General features: G+C 45.5%; 1 protein-coding gene across 7 annotated transcripts in view; it reads left to right on the forward strand.

Moving 5' to 3' along the window:
- The window catches only part of LOC120961004 (eye-specific diacylglycerol kinase), a 132,908-nt gene extending 107,969 nt beyond the window's left edge, over positions 1-24,939 (forward strand). For 5 of the 7 annotated variants that reach the window (XM_049610520.1, XM_049610524.1, XM_049610518.1 and 2 more), the window contains exons 11-19: positions 37-330; positions 418-641; positions 751-1,038; positions 1,123-1,228; positions 1,917-1,964; positions 7,559-7,622; positions 7,919-8,076; positions 9,573-9,736; positions 9,873-24,939. In XM_049610520.1, the coding sequence (XP_049466477.1) occupies positions 37-330; positions 418-641; positions 751-1,038; positions 1,123-1,228; positions 1,917-1,964; positions 7,559-7,622; positions 7,919-8,076; positions 9,573-9,736; positions 9,873-9,919 (1,393 nt within the window). In that variant the 3' untranslated portion in view covers positions 9,920-24,939. Of the gene's footprint in view, positions 1-36; positions 331-417; positions 642-750; positions 1,039-1,122; positions 1,229-1,916; positions 1,965-7,558; positions 7,623-7,918; positions 8,077-9,572; positions 9,737-9,872 lie in introns of those variants that run through there. The other 2 variants (XM_049610530.1, XM_040377309.2) reach the window with 2 other exon arrangements.
- Positions 24,940-25,935: the final 996 nt, after the last annotated feature.

The following is a 25,935-nucleotide window of genomic DNA, read 5'->3' on the forward strand; positions in this document are numbered from 1 at the left end:
TAAACACGCTCTCCTTCATTCGCTCCCGCTCATCAGCTACGGTGGTGGTACGCATCCGTGGAACAAATCCGGTGGCCAGTTTGAGCCGGCCACCGACGATGGCATGATCGAGGTGGTTGGCCTCACCACCTACCAGCTGCCGCTGCTGCAAGCCGGCGGCCACGGTACCTGCATTACCCAGTGCCGCACCGCCCGGATCGTCACGTCCAAGACAATACCGATGCAGGTGGACGGCGAGGCGTGCAAGCTGAACCCATCCAACATCGAGCTGACCCTGCTGAACAAGGCTGTGATGCTGGCCAAAAAGAAACCGGGCCGGGCTAATGTACCGTACGTGTCGCGCACGACGCACCACGGCTCCACGGCACCGCCAACTGCTCACTAACGTCTCCCATCTCTCGTCCCAAAACCCTGCAGGCAGGAAAAGCTGGAATCGCTCCACATGAGCCTGATGAAGATCATGATGGCGGACTACGAGCAGCACCATTACGACAAGGAGCTGCTGAAGCAGTCGGCAGTCAACCTGGGCAGCCTGGAGGTGCCGGTCACCGACCTGGAGCAGGTGCGCGTCCTCATCAACAAGTACTGCGGCGAGCAGCCGGACAGCCCGAAGCTGTCCCCGGACTGGTGCTTCATCGACTGTAAGTCCCTTTCAAAACTGCACCTGGAACCGTGCTCGCAACGTCCCGCACCGCATACTAATCCTCGACACTTATCGCCCCCTCCCCTCCTTCCGGACCCGCTTTGCAGCCTGCACCGCCGAGCGGTTCTTCCGCGTCGACCGGGCCCAGGAGAATCTGCACTTCATCACCGACATCGCGAACGACTGCGTGTTCGTGCTGGACCAGGAGAGCCCGACCCTGCCCCAGACGCCCGAGGACGAGCATCGGCGGCTCGGGGCCCACGGTACGCCCGTCGCCGGCAGCCTCGAGTCGGGCGACGGTGGCGCCCCCTGCTCACCGCAGGCCGGCAAACTGCTCGACCGTTCGCTGTCTGGGCCGCCCGCCGCCACCGCCAGTGACATTCCATCGCGCAAGGGTATGCATTCTCGTACTCGCTCTCACTGTTTCTCTTTGTATCTTTCTACAATTCACGCTCTTTCACTCTTTCTCTTTCGCGCAGGTTCGCAAGGCTCGCAGGATGCGGACGGGCAGCAGGCGCGCCCCCCGATCGGGCACGATTCCGTCGGCAACGGGCAGAGCCTGGACCAGATGGTCAACTTCAAAAGGTACGTTTTCGCCCTTCCCTCCCAGTGACATCCTCCTGCTCCATTCCGTTTTGTGTCCACCTGCCCCCTGTCACATGCACACTCATTTGCTTGCCCGTTTGAGGGGGAAATGGCGTACTGTTTCCTTCATTTTTTTTTGTTTTGTTTCGTTCATTTGGAGCGAAGCAACGCCGTCGATTGCATTACACACCCTCATCCCAAACCATCCATCCATTCCAGTTGTTCGTACGCCCTCCTCATCGACACAATCCTCGCTGCACGGCGCACCACAATCCCTCCTGTCATGTGTACCCTGCCCCTTGCGCTGGACGGAGCGCTCGGTGGGGGCGCTTTTGCTATGCATAAGTCACATTTATATTTCATAACACCACACGCAACGCACCGCTCACACGCCCAAGCTCATGCGTTCGTGAATGTATGTCTCTGTGCGTATGTGTGTGTGTGTGCGCGTTTATGTGTTGATTCGAGTACAGGGGACATTCCCGGGGACGTAGAAGCCCATTATTCATGAGCCATCCGGTGCGCCGGTTCGATTATGCATCGAAGGGTGCCAACGGTGCGGTTTAATCAGAACGCAAAGAACATTAAATTCTCTTCCTATATTCTGTGCTTCCCCTTTCGTCGACCAAATACAAAAACACAAAAAAAAACAAAACAAACCAACAACACACACGCTCTGTCTGCGCAGCTTCCACGAGCGCTTGTTCGGTCTGAATGAGGACGCTTTCGGATTCAGGTGAATATACTTCTTGCTGTATAGCCTTCGTGTGTTAGGCGCTCGTCTCCGTGTGTATGTGTGTGTGTGTCCTACACTGTGTGGAAGTTGATAGGTCCCTCGCTCCCCCCCGGGGTGGTAGATGTTGGTAGAGAGAGAACAAAAAAAAAAAACATACACACACCAGCACAGCGAAAAAACAAACGAGTATTTGACAGCTTGTTTCCTGGTAGTCCCTTAGCGCGCTATTAACACTCTGACAGTAGCTGGCATCGCGAAAGAATTGGTTTAAAATTAACAGTCGTTAAAAATTAACCAGAGTCGTTAAAAATTGCTAGAATTTGGCATCGCGAACGCATTGAGTTCATTTGTTAATTTTAACGACTGGTCCTATGCCACCGTTAAACAAACGACTGTCAAGAGCGTATGCGATACAAATTAACAGTCGTTTAATTATACTGCTCGAATTTTTTCCCCATGTTTGCCTACATGCGATATCGAGCAGTCGTTAACTGTTTTGACGATCGTTTATTTTAACAGGAATGAACAACAAATGAACTCGGTTAAACCAAAATGAACTTTAAACGACTGTTAAAAAGAGTTCACTTATTCGCGATGCCGGCTAGTAGTTCGGTAGCAGTTGCTTGAGCACACACTCCAGTGGTTCGGCAAATAGTAGCCGGTGGAAGGTCGTTTTGTTATCGCGATGCGCCTAAAGGTATGCAATAAGTAACGTATCAAACCAACTCTTAGGATTGTGTTGGGAGGACCCGCTGACCTTGATTTGATATGTAACGGTTGATGCTTCCGCCCACAGGACAGTATCACCTTTAACTGATTTACCTTTAACAATTTTGTGGCAATCACGAGCAATTAGTAGGCAATGGTTTTTTGTTTGATTATTTTTTTAAATATTTTGTTAAACAGGATAATCCTGAATCATCCAACGATACCCTACCAACATTAAACGGCTTTGAGGGCATTAAGAAGACATTTAAGCCTTTAGTCGCCCTGGAAGGCGAATAACGATATCAACCGAAACTTTCACTTCAGTTCGCTTTGAAACTTTTCACAACTTAAATTCAACAAGAACATATAGATTGCCGTCATCATAACTTGTTTATGTACCGGTTTTACTTCATCATAACTACTACGATCAAATAGAAATAGAAATAGAAGTGACAATGCATTTGATTCCGAGCCCAAAGAGTGGGAGTTCAAATCCTGATTGTTATGTGAACTTTTTTCTTTTTCCGTATGTGTTTCTATTAATATTAGTAGCTTCTTGCTGCAATAAAATAGTATGAAAAATATTGTATTAAACAAATATAATGGCTCCTCGTTAAAATCATAAAAATATGCTCACATTTCATTTGCAGGATGGGTGCAATATTTATTTTAATATTTTTTTTTACATGAGAGCCATCGAAATGAGTTTAAATTAACGCCCTTCAACGTTCTTGCGTGTAACCACTGAACGTTGTTTTCAATAGTGCAAACGTTGCAAACGAAATGCAAACGTTGTTTTCAATAGTGTGACATAGCTTAGGGCTTAACGCAAAAAAAAAAACAAACACCTAGATTGTGCTATCGAATCTCAAACACATCGCTAGGCGTCGCTACAACAGTGCAGTGTTAAAGTCGCTAGTAAGGTTTTCTTTTGGAAGTTGCAAATTCAAATTTAAAATTTAATACAACATTTTTCAAATGCATTGAATAACCGTTAATTGCTCTGCTAATTGGCTTTAATTCGATTACGGCGATTACAAGGTGATAAAATGGCAATTGTCAGAAATTTGCGAGCTGGGTAATTATAACAACACTAACAAAAAAAAAAAATATGTGTAACCTTAACTCAGATTGTGTACCTTCAGGCACTCAGGGAAGTTGTTTTGTAAGGGGATTTTGTGATCTTCAAAAAAAAAAAAAGAGTTGCATACTCATTGGGCGCAAATGTCTGGCCAGTGGTACGCTTCTAATGTTTTGCATACCGCAAGGCGCTAAAAGGAGCTTTAGGCCACAGAAAAACAAATGGTTGTACACTTTCAAGCGCTGATTACACGAAGCGGAACCTTTGTTTTGTTGAACACCATTGCATACTTTTAGGCGTTTCTTATTAAAAATCACTGCACAGCGACGTGCCAAATTTTATCGTATGCACCACGCTCGAAATACAAAGATGCACAGATACAGTGTGTGACAGTTGTGAACGATACTGGGACTATACTTTCTGACGCACAAAATTTACCTTTAAAGCCTTAATTGACCTTAGTGTTTCAGCATTAATCACCATTTATTTTAAAGCGAAACCCCAAAAACAGATCCTCCTCAGCCATCGATTGGTCGTATTGGTATTTCTTTGAAATTCGCCCGTCACAACCGCCATCAGCAACATCAATCGAGAAACACTGCAACGACTATGACTTGTAGCTTTCAGCAAGGCGACGACACCCGGCATCCAGCCTTGTCAATGATTGCGTGTATGTGTGTGCTTGTGTGTAAATGCGCGCGTGTGTGTATGTGTGTATCAACAGCGTCGCGTCAGTCGTGTATCGATCTCGAAAGGCAAAGTCGCCCGGCGAGCGGCGCAAGCGAGTTCTTCTTGCGCGTACCGTATGTTCGAAATTGAACCACTTCCAATTGGCACTAATTGGCAAACATACCGTTTTTGATTCCGCTTTTTCTTTCCAAAGTTTTACCACGCAAATTTCGTCCACTCTCCCTTCCCCCATTACCATTCGGAGCACCAGCTGGGGGCAACAAGATCGATCGGGCTGAGCGAAATCCGAGCCGTTTGTGTGAGATGCAAATTCCGAGCCATGGCGAAAGTAACACCACAGTGAAACCACAAAACACACAAATCCACCTCGCTGTGTTATAGTGCTTTCTCTTTGTCTCTTTCTCTCTCACTCTCTCTCTCTCTCTCTTTTTCTATAGCAATCGAATGCATTTTGGTTTTGGCATTTTTTGCTGTTGTATTTGTTTTGCCTTTTATTTAATTTGTTTTGCCAAATATTTGATGTTTTATCCTTGGTTTCGATTCAAATCCGTGTTTTTCTTTCTTTTTCCTTGAGACACACTGATGTATCCTATCGGTTTGGCTTTTTTACAACTTTCGTTATTGTTGTTATTAGTTTTGCAATAACATTTCGCTTGTGTTCACTGCGAAACTTGTACTAAAAGAGCTATGAATTTGATATGCCTCGGTGGGAATTAATGTACACAACAACAAAGCAAACCAAACAAATAATACAAGCGCCACAAGCAAACGACAACACCAGCAAACACATCCATCTGCGAAGTCGCTCGAATGGCCTAATTCATGTGAATTATTTCTCTCTCTCTCTCTCTCTCTTCTCTTTCTTTTTCCTACCTTCTCTCCGTTCCCTGGATCCCTGCTTCCCACCATCTCTCTCTTTCTCGCTCTCTCTCTCTCTCTCTCTTTTTTGTACATTTCCTACCCTCTTTGCAGCGATTTCGAAGAGGTGCTCTTGCCACCGATTGTCAAAAGCTCGACCTACCGTTCGACGCTGCGATCGGCGCCGAGCGCGCGGTCGTCCCCCTCGTCCGCCCAGGGCCAGGGACGGTCGCAGCCGCCCGCCGGACAGCCGGGGGGTAGCTCCGGCCACTGTCCGGCGGAGGGCAGGCCCAGGTCGACCATGCGGTCGAAGTGTGACCCAAGGTTGGTAGAAGGGAAGGAAGAGGGAAGCGTGCCTCGGCTTGTGCGACATCATCACCGCCCAGCACCAGTCACCGCCCTTTATATAATGTTTATGTTTACACGATAAAATACACATACACACATACATATCTATATTCACACCCTCACTCACACAGAATTGCTGACATGCATACGTGTGGAACACACGTGTTCGTTTGCTCGTGCCGTAACCGTTTTCCTTTTGTTTATGTTTTGTTGTTGGTTTTTTTTTTTTTCGATGTTTATATTTGTGTTTTTGTGTGAGTGATGCTTATTATTGAATGGACTCTTGTTGTTGTTGGTTTTGTGTGAGTGTGTGTTGTTTTGCGTTTTTCGAAGCGCCATTTTGTACCCCTGTCTCCTGTTTATGCATGAAAAGTGCACCACGAGCAGCGCTGACGGTGCCTACTGGGCTGCTGTGCGATTCTGCGCGACTTGTTTTGGGGTTGCACGAGGGACCACTTGGCACGGCTCGCTGTCAGGCAGCCCGAAACTGTCAGCAAGCCGTTTTTCAGCGCTTATTAAGCAACGCATGGGGACGCAGGTTCTGCTCGACAGTTATTTTGATTTTTGTTTTTTTTTTTCGGGTGGCTTGGGGATCGTTGGGGGTGGTCATGTGGGTGGTTAATTTGATGGGATGAAGGATGGAATTGTAGAGGGACATTATAATATGCATTCCAGAACGGGTAGGAAATGGTTTGGGACATTTTTTTGTTTAATGAAACCGGGACAACAACGCTAAACAAAACAAAAGATAAAGAATTAAGAAAAAGAACATTGGAAAGCAAAAAAAGAGAGAGAGAGAGAGAGAGAGAGAGAGAAAAAGAGAGAAAAGGAAAGGAAAGATGAAAAACATTAAATATTAGAACGTAAAAAAATGATCTCCCAATGAACCAAAAAAAAAAGAAGGAAAATCAAAATGATACTAACAAAAAATAATTTGAACAAAAACAATAAGAGCAGCAAAACAAAACAAAAATCAAAAATGCTTAGCCAAAAAGAGACAGAAGCTTTCCAGAAGCAAAAAAGCGAAAACCAAAACGACAAAAAAAAAAATTTACACACTGCTCCATAAAAATTATAATAAGCAGTGTGTATTGCATATCTTTAGGCGCTATCAGTTAGCCTAGAAGTAGTGTAATAACGCATGCCAGTGACCGTAACGGTGGCCAAAATCACAGCCAAAAATCGAGAGTGAAGTGCGCAATACATTTATGTAAGCTCTGTGGTAATGCATTATTCTTACGATAGTGATTTGAGGAAATGCGAAGTAGATAACAAGGCTTTGTAGCGGCTAGGCTAACGTACAGGTCCGCTTGTTGTGCAGCTTCTCCAGTAGTAATCGTTGGTGTGTGTGTGTGTGTGTGTGTGTGTGTGTGTGTGTGTGTGTGTGTATGTGCGAGTGTTTTTCTTCTTAGTCTTACATTACGATTAGCGGTTTCGTTTAAATTAATCTTGTTGTGTTGTTTTTGTTTCGTTTTCTTTCTCTTTTTTCTTCATTTAAACAAAAATCCCCTCAAATCTAATCCCTACTGCACCACGCCGCACCACAACGCACAACCTGTGCCCGCCCGGGGGATCGACGGATGTCCTGCCGTGCTGGTTGCCCGCACAACCTGCCCCAATATCGGTACAAACGCGGGCAAACGATTCGATTCGGCTTGCGGCTGGTTTCCACGATACGTTAACTTAACATATTTCGCCCCACATTTCGCCCGGGCGGTTTCGGTTCGCGTTTACCGCTTCTGCGTCGCCCACTGCATCCTCGGTCACCATTCCGCTTCGTGCGTTATCGGTTCTTGGTTCGCTCGTCTCGTTCTGCTCGTCGTCGTTCTCCATTCGACATGCCTTCGATCACTCTCTCGCTCGCTCTGTCTGTTCCACTCAATGCGGCGTTTCCTAACCCTTTGACCAGTAATTTGCTGGAGAAAACAACGGATGCTGTAATTAAGGCATCGAAAACGGGTGACTTGGTGATGGTAAGTTGCAAGGTCAAGAGGGTTGCGCCCCGGAGCCAGTGAGTAGGCGCTCTGTGGCTGCCTGGGGCACTGCCAGAATGTCGCTACGTTGTACCGGGGGTCCGTTTTGTTTGATGTTGTTCTCGGCCGCCGCCTCCGCCACCATTATCTCCGCCTTTTTCATCTCATCTGCGGCACCGATCGGTCGGATAAGGAATCTGGCTCATTGATCGGCTCATTTCCCTGGACTGGCTGACGCGCTTTACCGACACAAAACCAACCTTTCCCTCTCTTTTTTCCCTCCATCTTTCGCACAGTTAAAGGATCTCCATCTGCAGGGCTACTCTCTTCTCTCCATCGACTCGACCGGCCAGACTGCCCTGCATCACGGTGCCCGCTGCGGCCACAAGGACATTGTACGCTATCTCATCTCCTACGCACCGAACTCCATCATCAACATGATAGACAACGAAACGTAAGTAAGCAGCGATAGTGACTGAGGAATGGGACAATGAAGCGAGAAGTGCAAAGAATGTAATCTAATGTTGAAAGACTTGTAGCTACTGGGATTAGAGTATCTGGTTAGTTAAGACCCGATTCGATCCTTCACTGAGATGGGTGTAGGTACAGTTTATGAATTAAAATAAAATTCTGTTTGGGTTCAGGAACAGTTCCAGCACCGGTTTGTGTTCGTAAACAGTTCTAGGGCCTTTAGGGGTTTAGGACCTGTTCCAAAACCGGAAAGGGTTCTAGTTCAGTTCTAGGACCAGCATCGGTTCAAAATTAGTTCCAAGAACGTTCCAAGATGTAGCATCAGGATCAGCTTCAGGACAGTTTTAGATTGAACACGAGCTCTAGAGCCGTAATAGGTTGAGGATCAGTTCTTAGATCGGTATGAGTTCAGGATCAGTTTCAGGATCGATACGGGTTCAAGATCAGCTCTAGTATGATCTTGGGTTCCAGGTCTTATATAGGTTCAGTTCTGTTCTGCTTCGGTCCTGGAGCTGATATTTAAGTTCCAAGAGCAATAGGACTTTAGAATCAGTTTCAAAATTAGTGTGCGGAGGAGTATGGGTCCAGGATCAATTCAAGGATTGGTATGAGTTCAAGATCAGTTCTAGGACCAGTATGGGTTCTGATTAGTGAAGAGAAAAGTGAAGTTTTCGTCTGAATCGATTTCAGAAAACTTGGGAGTTAGAAGTTTTCTGGAATCGATTCTGAATCAGCTCCACAAATTGGTTCCGGAATCGAAACCGGCTCCGAGATCAGAATCAGCTCCGGAATCAGAATCGGTTGTGCCTCTATCTCTATAAGAACAGGCATTTGTGTGCTACGATTTTGTTGCAGCATTTTGTTGATAGCTTTCGCGGGTCGATACCGATTCCAGAGCCGATTTTGAAACCGACGCAAATATAGTTTCCGGACTTGATTCGAGAGTCTCAGTCGGCTCTAGAATTAGCTCCGGAGTTGGCTCTGGAATCGGCTCCGGTATTGGAGTTCCCACCACTGGTTCTGGTATGATTGTAGACTGCTACAGCTTCGGTCCCGAAACTGATGCTGGAAGTTCCAGGATCGATATGGATTTAGGATCAGTTCCAAGATCAGCGTGGGCTCAAAATCAGTTTCATTACATAACTGGTTGTTTTATGTTTTGTAGCTGTTTGCTGTCTAGTAGTTGGCAAAGCAATAAGGAACTAACCAGCTCCAGCCGAGCTTTCCTCATTCCAACACTGCAAGTGAATGTACGCTTTTGTCCACTGTCACACCATTGCATCACTATCGTTCCCCCTTATCTGGTTCGAAGGACCAAATGTGGGACGGCTAAGAGGTGTTAACACTTCAGATTGAGTTCCACTCGCTCAATCGCCCCGATCGTCCGCTATCAAGCCATCGAGCGGCTCCGAACCGGGCCCATTCTTCATCCGATTAATTACGACCCATTAAGTCTCTCTGTCTCTCGCTTCCCAACAGGGGACAGACGGCACTGCATAAAGCGGCCGCCGGACGGCAGCGCAGCATCTGCTACATGCTCGTCGCCGGCGGTGCTAACCTCAACATCCAGGACAATGACGGCCGTACCGCACGCATGCTCGCCTCCAACGCGGACGACTTCGAGCTGGCATTCTACCTCGAGAGTGAGTACCTAGAGCACCTTGTTTCACATTTTTCCTTAGCGAACAGCCCCAGCGTGCAGAGTGAGATTTTTAACCAATCTTTGAATGATTTCCCCTTTTTTTTCCTGCCCCTCCACACTTCCTGTCCCTCCGAAAGATCAAGAGCAGTTTCAGCTTATCGACTTCCGAAGCAACAACATCTGAAGTGCAGTTCGGAGCACACTAGCCCACACCCTCTTCCCACCCTCTCCTGGCGACCGATAGCGATAGAGGGGAAGAAGGGGTAGGGGTTTACTTGCTGCCATGGCTAATTTATACTTCTCACGAAGGGATAGGGAGAAAGGAATGCCAGCAGCAGCAACAACAATCAAACAACACGTCGTTCCAGCCGTGCGTGGTGTATCGGTACGATCTCGCTCGCACCCACAACCCGCTGGGGGGGGGGGGATCGATCGCTTTTCCGATCTCGAAGACAAGACCAAGCGGGTCCCCCCAAATACCACGTAGCGTGTGCCGTCAGTCCTTCCACGGAGTCCGTCCCCCGTACGAATTATTCGCTTTTTGTTTTGTGTTTCTGGCCGTGCAACGGAGTGCGGTTTGACGGTTTTTGTTCGATAGCGTCGATGGTTCGTGTGGCGATAGCAGTGTGTGGCGCGTGGTTGCAGGAGTAAACACGTAGTGAGTACCGTGTGGAAGAGAGACAGGGAGAACAGCACATCGAACCGAGCGGAACGAAAGAAGTGACACAGCGGACAGCTGCGCCCAGCAACTGGAGCTGGAAATAATACAACACACACGTACACTCAGACACATGCACACTCATGCAGGCACTCACTGCACACTAAAATGATATCACACACGAAAAGATCCGGCACGTAGCCTAGCGTTTGCGGCACAGGACAGTATGAATCTCTCGGCCAAACTATTGCAACGTACTATTAGCTATTATTACAAACGCCGATACGTCACCAACACTACTACTATTACTATTAGCATTTGTCTCTTGTACCGGACCGTGCGCTGCCCAATTCTACTAAGGTGGATGTATGTGTGTGGAACTTTTTGTGCAGCGCGTGGTGCCACCAAACTAGCACTAGATGTTTGTCACTTACACACACAGTCACACAGTGTAGCCGATTTTGATGCCACTTGCGAACATACATACACACACACACACACAGAAACCCAAACCATAAAACACTAATCACAGCGAGTTTTGCGGAGCGGAAGATATCTGTCAAAAACAAAGTGTGTGACGATTTGCTGTGACGGAGCAGCAGAAGGGCAGAGCAAAAACTAAGAAATAGTAAAAAGAATACAAATACATATACCGATATAAACATATATTTTACTACAACCGCCCTTTAAAAGTGTATAGTAAGTAACGCCGCAGCTAGCGTTACTGTAGCGTGGCACCAATAGGCGAACGGCCACGCGTAGCGACAAAAGGCCGGACAAACCAAAACAAACAAACAAAAAAAAGGTTGACAGTGCCGTTGTGACGTCATTTGACGTTTTCGGTGAAATAGTGTAGTGGTGATTCGATTTCTAGGGAGGTAAAAAGCTAAAACCTCTGTGTGTAGTTTATATTTCTTTTCCCATTTTTAGTGTTTCGTACACTCTATACGGTACTGCTTCGGTTTGTGAAACGTACGTGCATTGTGAGAAATTACGTTTGCACTTTAAAACACAAAATGACTTCTTTAGAAAAAAGAAACTAAGACAGATGAACTATCTTTTCATAAACATTGCTTCAAGGGTAATTATTTAAGATAACTTGGAAAAAATCTACAAGCTTGCAAGCTACCTTCCGTCAGTTATCCTTAATTTCCACCTTGGCAAACGAAGACATGAGTGTAGACACGTTTTTAAGTTCTCACTTCGATTTTCACCGTTTTTGGGACAGAAATTGTTGGAGTAGAGCATCGACATCATGTCGATGCAGAAATACTCGATGAGATGTCTGCTATGATTGCTACGAGTTGTGGCGTCATTGGCTGCCGCAGCGAAACCAATGGACGCCTTCACCTTCCTGTCATGTATGTTAATGTTGCCTCACTTGTTTGGCTATCACGGTTAGCGGTTGACTGATAGAGCACTGTCAAATTTTGTCTGCTGACCCCATGGGATACTATTGTTGAAAGTGAAATCATATGGCCGATATAAATTGGAATGAATTTAATTAGTAATTGTTCATGATCCCATGATCGTTCAAGGGAAAAGATCTGTTTTTTTTTAATATTTTATTACAGTTTGTTAGTCAGCCGTGTTTGCCAAAGTTTGTCTAAGCATGCTGTCGCTGTGTCGTGGCCACGCACCAAATAGTGTGATGTTTCTCAATGTCTAGTTGTGCCCATAAGCCAAACAACACAAAAAAAAAACAAAACAAAACAAAAATAGCATCCATAGAGTCTAGGTTTCGACAAGCGCAAGGCACATCCAACAACCAAAAACAAAGCACCCTCACACGCAACCACACGCTCCCAATGTCTAAATTCCAATTTTACTAGCCCCCCCCCCCCCCTCTTCCCCTCCTTTCTTCACCCTTTCCAATCATACCCGCAAATACACACACACACACATACAGACAGCACACGTGGACGATGTAGTAGCGCGATACCGTAAAGTCACCGGTACCTGCTTTGTGAAGAGTAGAACAAGGGATTTAACCAAAACAAAAGTAACTAACCTAAAACAAAACAATCTGAACGAACGTCACACACGTGGTGGTTGCTGATAGAGAGCGAGAGAGAGAGAGAGAGAGAGAGAGAGAGAGAGAGAGAGAGAGAGAGAGAGAGAGAGAGAAAGAGTAGCTGGCAAAGCTTGGGTCAATGATTGGACCCTGCAAAAGGATACTTCAACGGGCTGGTATAACAAAAAAAAAAAGAAACAAAGAAGGTTTGCAGAACTGAGACACAGCACTAATGTCTAATCGGAATCTCGAGCATCGTGCAGGAGCAGTCGCGGAGCAGTAGTGAGTAGTAGTAGTTTGAGCGGAAGCGCTAGTGCTAAGAGAACTTCTTCATAGATGATGATTATATACTTATACATGCATATTATACTTATACATATATATATATATACACACACAGATGGGCAGGCCACAGGGCCCCTTCAGCCCCTCACCCTCCCCTCCCCCTCCTCCGTTTCCCCACACATGGGCGTTAGGTAATTATTATTCCTCGTCGATAGTTCAGACTCTAGTCAAACATCATAGTTTTTATTAAGGCAAAACAATAGCAAAAACAACAACAACAACAGAAAAGACCACGTTTTTGTCTCATGATATATTATATATATATTTAATATATTATATATAAACATATATCTATGCGATGTTACTCAATGTGTACCAACTCAAGATCAACGAAACGTTCAATAACATGCGATACTGGTAAGAACAGGCGGCAACGGCCTCTTTTCAACCTGTAAAGAGACAGCGAGAGAGAGAGAGAGAGAGAGAGAGAGAGAGAGAGAAAGAGAGACAATGAGAGGAAGATAAAGAGAAGGAGAAAGCGAGAAAGAATTAGAATATTTTTCACACGGCTGACAAAACAGCTACGCAGCGCCGTTTCTAGTAAGTCTGCACCAAAAGTTCACAAGATATTCTTATGAAACACATACACACACATACATACATACATATATACGCATATATACATACATCTATGCACTTACACCATCACAACTTTCCCTTTCCTTTGCCCGCTGCACTGGATCAAGGTCGCGCCGTACTGTACGAGGACGCGCCAAACGTAAAAAGCTTGCGTCACCCGCCTTCAGGTGTGCCACAGAAACCAAAATAATAATAATAATAATAATAATAATGAAAAGAACGTCGTGTGTCGTGGGGTGAGAAGTACCATCCTAACCCACCCCGGCACCCAAAACCTGATTAATGATCGCAACCTGAGCCGCGCCGGAGCCGACTGTCTATCCGAGTCGCAAGATTGGCGCGGAATCGCACGTGAACTGGCAGGTTTAACCACCTCTGCAAGCGTGGTACCGGTTCACTGCTTCATTCCCCTGTCTGTGTTGGCGCCAAAATTGCGGACAAAGAATGCGGATGACTTGGCGGGTTTTTTGTCGCGTGTGATAGATTGCGTTTGATATGGCGTCACCCACCGCAACGGGGGACGCTGTACGCCGTTTCATCGCTTTGCATGCCTTGCGCTGCTGGAATTTCGTTGCGTTCGGTTGGAAGGGCACCTGCCCATCCTACACCCTGCCCCTAATAGAAAATAGAAACTTCTCTCTTGCCTCCCGTTTTCGCCTACAATCCCACTCAAGTAGGCTTTTACTATAATTCTTACCCTTAGTATACACGACCGAGGTTTTTTTTAGCAATACACCTTTTTCTTCAGAAAAAAACACACACACACGAATAAAAGAAAAACAAATCTGTGCCTTTTCTCTTACTCACCACAAAAAAAGTGTACTCACCATCCTCCCCAATCTCCCCTTTATGAACGATTTGGCTAGGATTTAGATAGTTGTGTACTGTACTTCGACCATATGCCGTTCGATTGTTCACCCTTTTCGCTACTTTCCGGAGAGATAAAATAAAGATATCTAAAAAACGAGTAAAAAACAAAACAAATCACATCTTTCCCATCCAACCTTACCGGGAAGGAAACGGGTTGAGGGTGGAGGGGAAGGGGAAACGATTCGCGACGCTTGCTGTGGGGCAATCGTAGGCCTGTAAAATTCACCACCCTTTTGACAATCTTTTAACGTAACGTGCCAAAAACAGTCTACGCCCACGCCGGTGACGGTGCCTACATTTAGGCGCTTCGAACAAATGTAACGCCAGAGAGGGGGAGAGAGAGTGTACCATTAACCACAATTTCTTCATCTCATTCTCTCTCTCTCTCTCTCTCTCTCTCTCTCTCTCTCTCTCTCTCTCTCTCTCTCTATCCCTCCTTCTCTCCCTCTCTATTCTGTTTGTCTCTTTTGCTCTCATTTGATTGTGACGCCCATCGCCGGTGCCACATTACTGAAATTTACCATTTCCTTTTCTTGTCGCTGTCGCTGGCGGGGCTGAACGGATTCGATGTGGGAACGTAAACCGAAAACGGGAACGCTTGCCATCGGGGAACAGGTCAATTATTAATGCTAAGGAACAATTTGTAAACCCTACACCGGAATGTTTGACTGTAGTCTCCGACATCCGTGCGTGTGTGTGTGTGTGTGTGTGAGAGAGTGTGTGTGTGTGAGTGTTTGCCACTGCAAGGCGCAATGGTGTGAATGGTGTGAGCTGTTTTCTACACACTTTCGACGATCCTTCTCTTTCTACTAGCCTCCGGTAACTTTCATATGTGTGTGTAGATTGTGGTGAAAGAGTGATCGCTACCAACACTACCGTACGTACACCATTGAAACCGTTAGTAGCAACCAAAAAAAAAACATATAGAAACTATAACTTAACACCCATTATACCTCCGTGCGATCGGTGTCTGCTTTGGGCACCGGCCCCAAGTAGCCGCCCCGATTCACTCGTTCACTCATCCAAGGCTGTTCCCCTACGCACCAGCGCCTCCATATAGAACGGCATGTGCATTTGTATGTATGTGTGTGTATGTGTGTGTGTGTGTGTTTGTGTGTGTGGAGGGCTAGCAGGTTCAGCTGAGTGATCGTACCGGATTCAACCCAAACCGAGTGAGACACCAACCGTGCCACAGTCGATCACAGTAAATCTGCTTGTGTGTGTGTGTGTGTGTGTGTGTGTGTGAGTGTGTGTTTGCGGGTGAGCGTGCGTGTGTGTGTGTGCGCGCGAGTCCCACTCAACCCTAACAGTTACTCAACGGCGAGTGCGTAGGATGGTTTTGCTGTGCGTGCAGCCTACCATTTAGGCGCCTACTGCGCCGACAGTTCCACGACATGGCAAGGTGGGCACAGCGCGTAGCAAAACTAAGCTTTTGAGAGTTTCATGAAAAAATAATCCCTCCCCCTCCCACTCGCTGGATCAAACCAGCTCGGCACTCGTAGACTGACTGACTGTGCCGCCCCAAATGTCCGTCCGTTTTACCTCTTACCATCTCTCACTCTCTCTCTCTCTCTCTTTCTCTTCGCTTTCCATTCGCTCTGTCATTAGTATTTACTAACGTACCAAATCGCTAATGATGTATGTATGAGTATATGTGTGTGTGTGTGTGAGATGGCTGTGGATTAGAGAAAAACAAAAACAAAAAAAACATTCTGCGCCATAGCGTAATGTTACCTTGTACAGCGTGTAGCCAATACCTTGTCTAGATCGTTTAGGAAACCGCCTGAATGTATGCTGTACAGCTCTCTCCGTATGCACGCCGGCGCGCGCGCTCGCGCGTGTGTGTTAGCGTGATGTAGTGTACTGTAGCATGTAATATATGTGGAAATAATTTGATAGAAAGTCTGTGTGCCCCTAGACTTTTTATGCAAACGTATTTTCGGCATTACAACAATTAACGGCCTCCTCCTGCTCCCCGCGCCCCTGCGCCGCCCCTGCGACCGGAGTGGAGGGAGTTCATTGGTGCGCGAGGGTTTTGCGAGGGAGTCGGGTGGGTGGGTAGCTGATTTGCTAGGTTGCAGGGCTGGATGGAGCTGAGAAGCAAAATTCAAAAACAAAAGTAGCAACAAAAAAAAAACACACAAAATTTAAATTCCCGAGTCCTTCCCAGGTTGGCAAAAAAAAAAACAAAAAAAAAACGAACAAAACAAAACACAGTGATCCGCAAAACCCTCGTACTGAACTGTGTCACTCAATCATTCAAGATTCTAAATTTTTATAGCAAGAATATTAGTAAAAAAATGGAACAAATAAAACCCAACCAACAAAACCAAATCGATGGGCGACTTGTTTTGGGAATTGGCACTGTGAACTTTTTGCATTTTGTTGTTGGTTTTACCGGACTGTTTGGGGGTGTGGGGCGTACCGAAGTGGGCAGAAGTGTGTTCCCATCAATTTGGAGTAGGCAAAAAACCCCTCACCCCCCACAACGGTTAGTTAGATAGCAAAAAGTGGAGCTGTAAAAAAAAGTAAACGCACACTTGTGCAGGTTCGTCGCTCAACATTTTCCGGTTTGCTGCGTGTTTCTTCCAAAGCAAGCGAGCAGTAAAACGAAAATTGACGCTCTACCTCCTCCAAATTCCCTTCATTCCTTGCCCTCCCCTTCCCCCCACCCTTCCTCTTCCCTGGACAAATGTATCGAATTGGCAATGAACGATTAGGCAACCCGATTGGCAACCCGTACTACAACAAAAGTGAGAGAAGAAAAAAAAGGAGATATTTGCGCTCCCTGTCTAGCAGCAGCATTTGCGTTCGCGTTTGCCACCCGCAGGTTGCGTTTACCGAACTGTAGCGAAAAAAAAAAAAAAGCGCAGCAAAACCCTTTCACCCCCTGTCCCAAGTCTGGTGGGGTCCCAAACATCAGGGATGTAGCCGTAAGGTCAATGCCGAAAATGACAGCAGGCGGGCAGGCGGGAAGCGGCGGCGTTCCATCTGAGCGTCTAGTGCTGGGCATGCGGGAGTGCATACCTTGCAGGCGCGTGAATTCTTTTAAGTGAAGCGCGTAGCAGAGCCGCGCCCGTTCCTGCGTGCCGCCGCTGTGACGTAATCGTTCTTCTTCTTCGGTAGTTTAGCGAATTGTTAGTACATGTTTGTCCGTCACTAGAGACACTATCACTATCTCTCTTTCTTTCTCTCTCTCTTGCTCTTTCTCTCGCTCTCTCTCTCTCTCTCTCCCTCTATCTATCTATTTATCTCTCTCTCTGTCTCTGTCTCTGTCACTCCTATTCCCTATCTTTCCTGTCGGTGTGCCTTCACTGTCTGAGTGTCTTAGAGTGTTTTGTACAGTAAGACGTACCTCCCAGCGTACAGCGCAAACACACCAAACACAGCTAGCGCTTTGCGTTCCGATCATCATTTTGTTTTCCTTTGCTTTTATTACCTTTTATTCCTTTTTTGTCTTAGTTTCTTACAAACGCTGACGCAAAATTATACCAACTCTAAGGCGTATTTTTCCTTGGCGTGCCTAAAACTGGACAAAAAAATTGAGGAAATAACTACTACCACTGTTTCGAACACATTCAGACAGTTCGTGCGCGTGTGTTTTTTGTGTAAAGCGAATTAACGCGGTAACCGATAACACCAAACTTTTGGAACAAAACAAAAAAAAACAATGCCTAAATCACGTGCCATACGTGGGATTTTCCGTCTGTTGTATCGCGGAAAAAATACCACATGACTAGAATGAGAGAAAATAGAGAGAGAGACATAGAGAGAAATGGGGGGGGGGGGAGAGAGCTAGAGAAGTGAATGAAAAAAAAAGAAATATGGACTAAGAGAGAAGAAAAGAAGCAACAAAAAAAAAGAAATTAAATCATGTACCTTTCTTAAGCGCGTTGGAGAAATACACTGTCACAAACACACAACCACACATCCAGTTAGTATACAATCACACTCACACACTCACACACACACTCACACACACACACACACACACACACACAGAGAACATACACAGAACATACATAACAAATAAAAACACGCCACAACGAAAGAGAGAATCAAACTAATCCTCCCGGTCCAATGACCCTCTCTATTGGAAAGCCTTTGGACCCGGGTTTGTAAACGTCACTAGTACCTTGACCCAGTAGCATACCTGTACCGTACTGTCTGCTGTTTTATTTGGTTTGTATTTCGGTTGTTTAATTTATTTTTTTCGTTGTGTTATTTGCTTCCCTCCATTTCGGACAAAGCGTATGGTTATGGTTGTGTTAGCGTTTCGTTTGCACGAGAACAAATAACGAGTGTATGCATGTATGTGTGTATGTTCACACATTTACAATCAGATGGACATGTACATATAGCGTTTTAAGGCGCGCGCGTATACCAAACCGGAGCTGGCTTGCTGCGTTGATTTTGCTTTCTACCCCGCTTTCGGTTCCACCGGCCTGCGTTTGCGTTTGATCGGACTTTTGGTGTATGTGGTGCGTGTGTGTGTGTGTGTGGATGTGTTGGCGCAAATGTTGAAACCGTTCCGTCTGGCTGTACGCGGGAGTGTTTCAGTTTGTACTAGTAGTCGTCTTTTCTTAGCAGCCGCACCTTATTATGGAAACAGCCGTAAGAATTCTAAAACTTAAAATCAAACTAGGCTAGCGCTGTACGACGCGTGTATTGCCGCAGGCGATCGGAGACCACAGACAGGCAGCCACAAAAATAAAAAACAGTCACACACAATCTTTCACTGTAACCTCGAACACCACATGCCCTGTGCACCCCTTGTTTAACGAGGAGGTAGAGACATACTGTAGATAGCTAGCGGTAAGCGGTAGCAGACGATTAGGATGGAGGGGAAATTATTGCAAAGCAAACGGATTATCATCCGCTCCCTGGGGCCGTTGCAGCCCCCACCGAAGTGGTGGCTGTTGAAAGAAGGTGAAGAAAAGAAGGCGAAAAAAAAACAATGTGTACATAAAATTCCTCCCCAAGTAAGATGGCAAAAGAAGCGTCCTTCGGTCCGGTGCTACCAATCAGCCCCGCGAAAAAGCGACCCCACTCGATCTCGAATTTTAATTTTGGGCTTCGTTCTTCTAACTCTTCTAACCACTTCCAACCACGCTAACGCACGATAGCAGCAAACTCTCCAGCAGACTCGGCAAAGCATTGCGCTAAAAGCGCCCTGAAAGCGCCGTCTTGAAATGGTGTTGCGTGGTGACGTCAGCGCGGCGCATCCGGTTCGAAGGACCAAAGCTCTGGTCGGCACACTTGTGCTCCTCCCCATCCCGCTGGCTCGCGACGCTTCGTGCAGTAGCGTGTCGGCCCTCTTCTTCCGGCAATAAAAACCATTATCCTCCACACATACACACACACACACACATACTGAACCACTTCCCCATTCCAATAACTGTTGATACACTAATTAATTGTAATGATGTAAGAAAACGAAAGAGAATTAAAAAAAAGAAACGTTCACATCCCTGTACGTTATTCGCTGGAACCACCAAAAGGTACTCATTTAAATGTTTAAAGAAGAAGAAGAAGAAGAAGAAGAAGAAGAAGAAGAAGAAGAAGAAGAAGGAAGGAGGTGACAAATCAATTCCCAAAACTGCGATGGTGTATGTGTTCCAGGCCTGAGCCCTGCTTTGCAAACGGGCAAATCAAGAAAACATTTAACATTAGAAAAAGATTAAAACAAGAAAACAACAACACACAACCAGAAACGAAAAGTGCAACAACTCCTAAAAATATGAGAGAGAGAGAGAGAGAGAGAAAGAGAGAGATAGAGAGAAAGAGAGAGAGAGAGAGAAAGAGAGAGAGAGAAAGAGAGAGAGAGTGGAGGGAACAGAATAAGGCAAGGACTCAAACTCTGTTCAATTATGTTTTTCCCATTTTTTCCCCTCTCTTCTCTATGCGCGTAATCTCCGGCTGCCCGAATGCCCCGATTCAACGGAACAAAATTTTGAGGTTATGTTGGCGTTCTGCTTCGGCAGCTCGGATGACAACTGGCGTCTGGAGGGGTCTTTTCCTAACGCTACTGCTTCGCTACGTCCACGTCCACGTTCCGGAGCAGTGGATTCGCACACCGGCCCAGTGAGCTTTGGTTGGCCAATGGTGTTTTGCAATGGTGTGCGTTTTGCTGTTGTTGTTGTTGTTGTTTTGTCGCTGTCGGCGCAGCAGCAGTTGCGGTGGCTGATTGTGGTCGGGACGATCGTTGGCGCTGCGCCGTATTGGATACTGGATGTCGATGTTTTCTAAATGTAATGGGTCCAAATTCGTGTAGATGTGTGTATGTATGTGTGCTTGTGAGCGCGCGTGTGTGTGTGTGTGTGTGCGAGTGTGAGTGCGTGTGTTAGCGAAATTGGGAACGGGCGGAACCGAACCGAGCAGACGCGGTGTGTACGTTGGAAGCGAAACGGCTGTACGGAAGGCTGGCGGTGCATTGGTGCAAGATACGAAACTATTGCAAACATCCTTAAATCTAGCAAACCTTAGCAAAACAAGCGATGAACAAACTACAACCAGTTTCTGAATAATGAAAATTTCACAGATGTTATTGACAAGGAAAGAATAAAAACTTAAATATACACATTTAAAAAAATACATATATATATATACACGTATTTGTAGCATCATCCCTAGCAACTTTAACAAAGATATATACATATATAAAAGAACAGATAGAATAGAGAGAGAGAGAGAGAGAAAAAAAAGAGAGAGAAAAAGAAAAAGAGAAAAAGAGAGAAGGCAAGTTGGTGAATGGATTGCAGGGAAAGAGGCGTCATGATTATCGAATCAACTAAAACACACTATTAACACACCTACACTTAACTGTAATCCTATGCACACACACACACACACACACGTTCACACATATACACTCTCAAACACGTTGGAAAATAGCAAATTTTTTGCATATGCTCAATGAAGGTTTTCGCGTGGAAACCTCTCCATTTCGCTCCTCCCTTTGAATCTTTCCCTTTTGAAATTTATCCCTTCCGATTCATTCCACCCCCTCCCCCTCCTTGAGCCACTGCTTTAAACGAAATGGAGCAGATCCGCCGAACCAGCAACAGCACTCTCCAAACACAGACACACACACACACACACTTGTACACAAGTACAACATAAATGCACTGATAGAAGATAAAATGGCCTCCCTCCCCGGAAAACCCAATTTTCCTGTTGCGGAACGCCCGTTTCATTCTTATGACTGTATGCGTTTTTTGGATAGTTTTTACAACCCAAATGATAATGATAAAAAAAAACCCCGAACCCAACAAAAAAAAAAAAACAATCCCATCGGCCCGCTTGGTTTTTGGGATGTTTTAGTAGGTTGCGAAACTTACCCGGGGCGAAAGCGCGGCGAAGGACACACATGTACACGCCGGAACCAAAGTGGGGTTATGGGTGCCTCCAAACCGATGCCTCTGCTTGGAGTTGATGGAGCCACAATACATCAGAACTCGCACGACACAAACACACACCAACTAGACTTCCACAAGCGAAAGGCCACATCGCCATCACTACCAATAAATATATATATATATACGTCACGATCATCCGCATCACGAGCAACAACCCCTATGATATGTAGAGATCTGTTCAATACCCCTTACCCCCGTCACCGTGCTCACTGTGCAAAAAGGGGGCCCGTTGCCCGTTCGTTATCGTTGTGTCCACTGTTCATTAAGCGCCAATGTGTATGTGTGTGTGTGTAGTGTCACTAGTTGTAGGTAACGGTTCCATCCGCTTCGCACAGCACAACAGCGGTAAAGCGGTAGGGCGAGGGCGGTGTCGGCGAAGCGATGGGGTCGATGGAATGGAGGGGAAAGCAGTGAAAGGCAAACACAACGATTGATCTTGCAGTGAGTGTGTGTGTGTGTGTGTGGGTGTGTAGGTGGGTTGTTTAGCAGTGCGGAAAGCGATCGATTTGCAGCCATATCCTGGTCACGGCACCAGCGTATGATTTGGAAGCTGTTTGATCACACCGGGGCAGCACTAGCTAGTGCTGACGGTTGAGTGGAGCTTGCATTGTATTTAGAATCGCTTCCTACAGACACTGAACTCACCCACACATCTTCACTCAAGATCTCTCTGCTCTGCTGTTCGCTTTCTCTGTCGTTGAGGGTCATTGGGGTTGTCAGGTAAAGGTTGAAAAAGCGAGATGAATTAGAAGTAATTTAGCGAAAGAGAGAAAACGGCGGATATTTATTCACCCAACCTGTTGCATATCCCTTCGCGCCAGCACCTGTCTGTGGCTTGGCAAACGAATGTGCCCTTTTTCTATGGTGCAGCGGTGCAAACTCTCGCCTGCACTGGTCCCGATACATATTCTGGTTTATGTGATATTTGAAATGAACGAACGGATGATATGAGCATGAAGATGTAGATGTTAGAAAGCATGTAAGATAATGAAAGCAAGAGAGAAAGAGAGAGAGAGAGAGAGAGAGAGAGAGAGAGATAGAAGAGAGACGTAATAGAATGAAGAGTGCAGAAGTTTATAGAGAGTGTTACACGAATGAAAACAAAAGAAAAAAAGATATATTTTTCCTACCGCTCCTACACGCTATACAACGAAACGGTTGATTTTTGCTAGTCTAATACTGTTACTGGTTGCACGTTAAAAAGCGCTACTGTTTAATTACACACAGCACTGTGTCTATGCCTCTGGGTTCGTTGCTTACCGATCGCACACACACATACACACCGTACAGCGATCATGGGCGAGTGCCGCTGCTAGTGACGGTGCGTGGCTGAGTGAGCTCCACTGGAGACGGGCGCGCGAGCAAAGCGGCCGCCGTTTGGCGTCCGCTTACATTCCATTGCCGGCCTGCCGGCACACAGCCTGCATTTGCGGACGGTTCGGGGCGCTTCAGCATCTAAGCGCCCGCAGCGTATGCAATCGGTGTAGCAAAAACTCCTTTTTGTTTTGTGTTTGTTTTCCATCCGTCAGTTTTACATACGCCTTTACAAAGCGCGGAACCGCCATTAGGATAAGCGAGGTATAGCAGAGCGAAAGAAAGAGAAAGAGATATATAGAAAGAGAGAGAGAGAGAGAGAGAGAGAGAGAGAGAGCGATTGAGCTCTCGAAATTGATAGGAAGAAGGCCGCTGCACCGCTACATACTAAACTATGGAATTTAGCACTAGAATGTCAAACCCCTTTTTGAGCAACAATATATGCCACCTCGTTCACCTACACAATAGTACTCAAATACCCGCAGACATACACACACTCACACTCACACATATTTATATATAAATATACACAAATCTTAAGAAAAAAAAACATTTACCGTTTTAGCGCACCTTATAAGACAACAAAAGAAACCATTAGTAAAAGATTGTAGAGGCAAAGAATTAAAGTTTAGAGATAATAAACCTTTAAAAAAAACAAAAACAACCAAAACAAAATGAAGAGAGAGAGAAAGAAATAAACACACTCGACGCCTTTCGAAACATGTATTTAGTAAGAAATGTTTCTTATATAAAAATGAACTTTAAATGAACCAAAAATTATACATTCAACACTGGTGGGAGGCGCCAGAGCCCGGGCGGCCAGCTGTCGAGAACGGGTGACATTTCACGCCGGGATGCGTTTTGCGTACCGGGTTCGGCTTACGCCCATTTTGCTGTTGCGTTGGCGGTTTGCCTGTGGTGCTACAAAACTGAGCGATCGAGTAAGATGCGCCGGAAAACAAATGGGTATGCAAACCGCACCGCACAGTGCGCAATAGTGTTCGTTTTATCGGAGCGAAATCATTTCGTTTGTTTTTTTTTCTGTACTCCCTCATATTTTGTACAATCAAACCAAAAACAAAAAAGCAAAACAACAGACACAAAAAAATGGATAACATTTGTTTGTGCACAGAGAGATTTACGCAATGTTTGATAGTGAATTTAAACTAACTAACTGTTTGGAATTGTTACCGTCAAGATATTTGTCCCTTCAAGCGCTCATAAGTACATGCGTCAAACGTCATTATGTAAGGTACAGTGTACACCGCTGTTTGATGGTAAGCCCACTCTGAAACTTTCTGTGAAATTAAAAAAGAAGAAGAAGAAGTAGAAGAATATGATAAAACAAGAAACAACTATAAATGTGCTTTTACGAGTAACAGAAAAAACAACACAATTGAAATCTAAACGAAACTAAACTAACACGAAGACAAGTAGCGGTTCCAGTCCCATAGCCGTAAGCACCCATTTACGCGCTCATGATCGTCATTTACCATTACACACACACACAAACATACACACACACTCACACAAACACACACAATTTCAAATTACACCAGATTTACATGAAACTTGTCGTTGTAATAATGTGTGAAGCGAAAAGAACTAATCAAAACACGCTAAAGTGTCAAACTGGCTGTAGTAATGTTAATGAACGAAACAAAAACAAAACCTATAACATATGTACCCCCACCCAGCTCGTACTCATAGCGAAGCGATGATCTTCGCATTATTTACTCACACATACACATGCTAGCACATCACTCACCCTAAACACGGTAGAAGGAATCAGATGAACCACGAGCGAACCAAAGCGAACGAAAAGGAAATAACAACAAAAATGTCATATATATTTATACACACACACACACACACACACACACACACACGACCGCACGCACACCCTACTCCAAAACGAGTGCTTCAACGAAACTCGCGTACATGTGCGCCTGAAAGGTAGGCACAACTCACTACACTAGTTCCATTACATCACTCAACACTCAACATTACATCACTCAACAACGCTTGCGTGTGTGTGTGTTTGTGTGTGCGTGTCGATTGAAAAAAAAGAAAAGAATGGGTAGATATGAGCAAATGAATGATATATATATACACACACATAAACACAGCGAAAGATAAATTTAACTAAATGTATTAACACATCATCATATGCACACACCTCCAAACAAATCACCCATACACTTGCCTATGCACTTGATCGTTTAATTGCTGCAGCTTGAGAGAGAGAGAGAGAGAGAGAGAGAGATAGAGATAGAAAGATAAAGAGAAAGAGAGAGAGAGAGAGAGAGAGAGATGCAGCTCGGCTAACCGATGGAATTTAGAACAAGAACAAGAGAATTTTGGATGCGATCGCAGCAGCAAGAATTTGACCGTATTTAGCTAACACATACACACACATACACACACACATGTTTATACAACGATTGCATCACACTACACTACTATGGTTTTACGATGTATTGAGCATTATGTGTAGCTGGTTAGGGCAAGGGAACGGTGTCAGCGAGGAGGCCCACTCGGTGCGGCATGAAGGAGGTTCGCCTGTATTTCCATCAACAAACAAAAAAGTAATTCAATGTAAAACAGAAATAAAAAAGCCAGAAAACCCGGCATCGGAAGGCGATGATGAAAAACTGGAAACAAAAAAAAAACACCCCTACCCAGCGTTCATTTTCGGCCGGTACTTGGCGGTACCAGCCTGGGAAGGGGTACCAATTGATGACAGTGGTGGCGGCGCGAGGTAGCGCATGGTAAGTATTGTTGCGGAAACGGTCGAATGGCCCGTGCTTGCACGGGATCGGTACCAATGTGTCGCTTACTGCCCTAACAAATTATTACAATGCCCCTCGTATTGCATACATTTCGGCGCATGGCCTGTCTGTTTAGCATTTACGTTGCTTACAGCAGAAGCGTTTCCAATTCATTGCTATCAAATGAACTGATTTTGATAGGCAATGAAGGTTGTAGCCAGTGCAAGGTGT

Source organism: Anopheles coluzzii, chromosome X (assembly GCF_943734685.1).
Source record: "Anopheles coluzzii chromosome X, AcolN3, whole genome shotgun sequence".
Lineage (NCBI taxonomy): Eukaryota > Metazoa > Arthropoda > Insecta > Diptera > Culicidae > Anopheles > Anopheles coluzzii.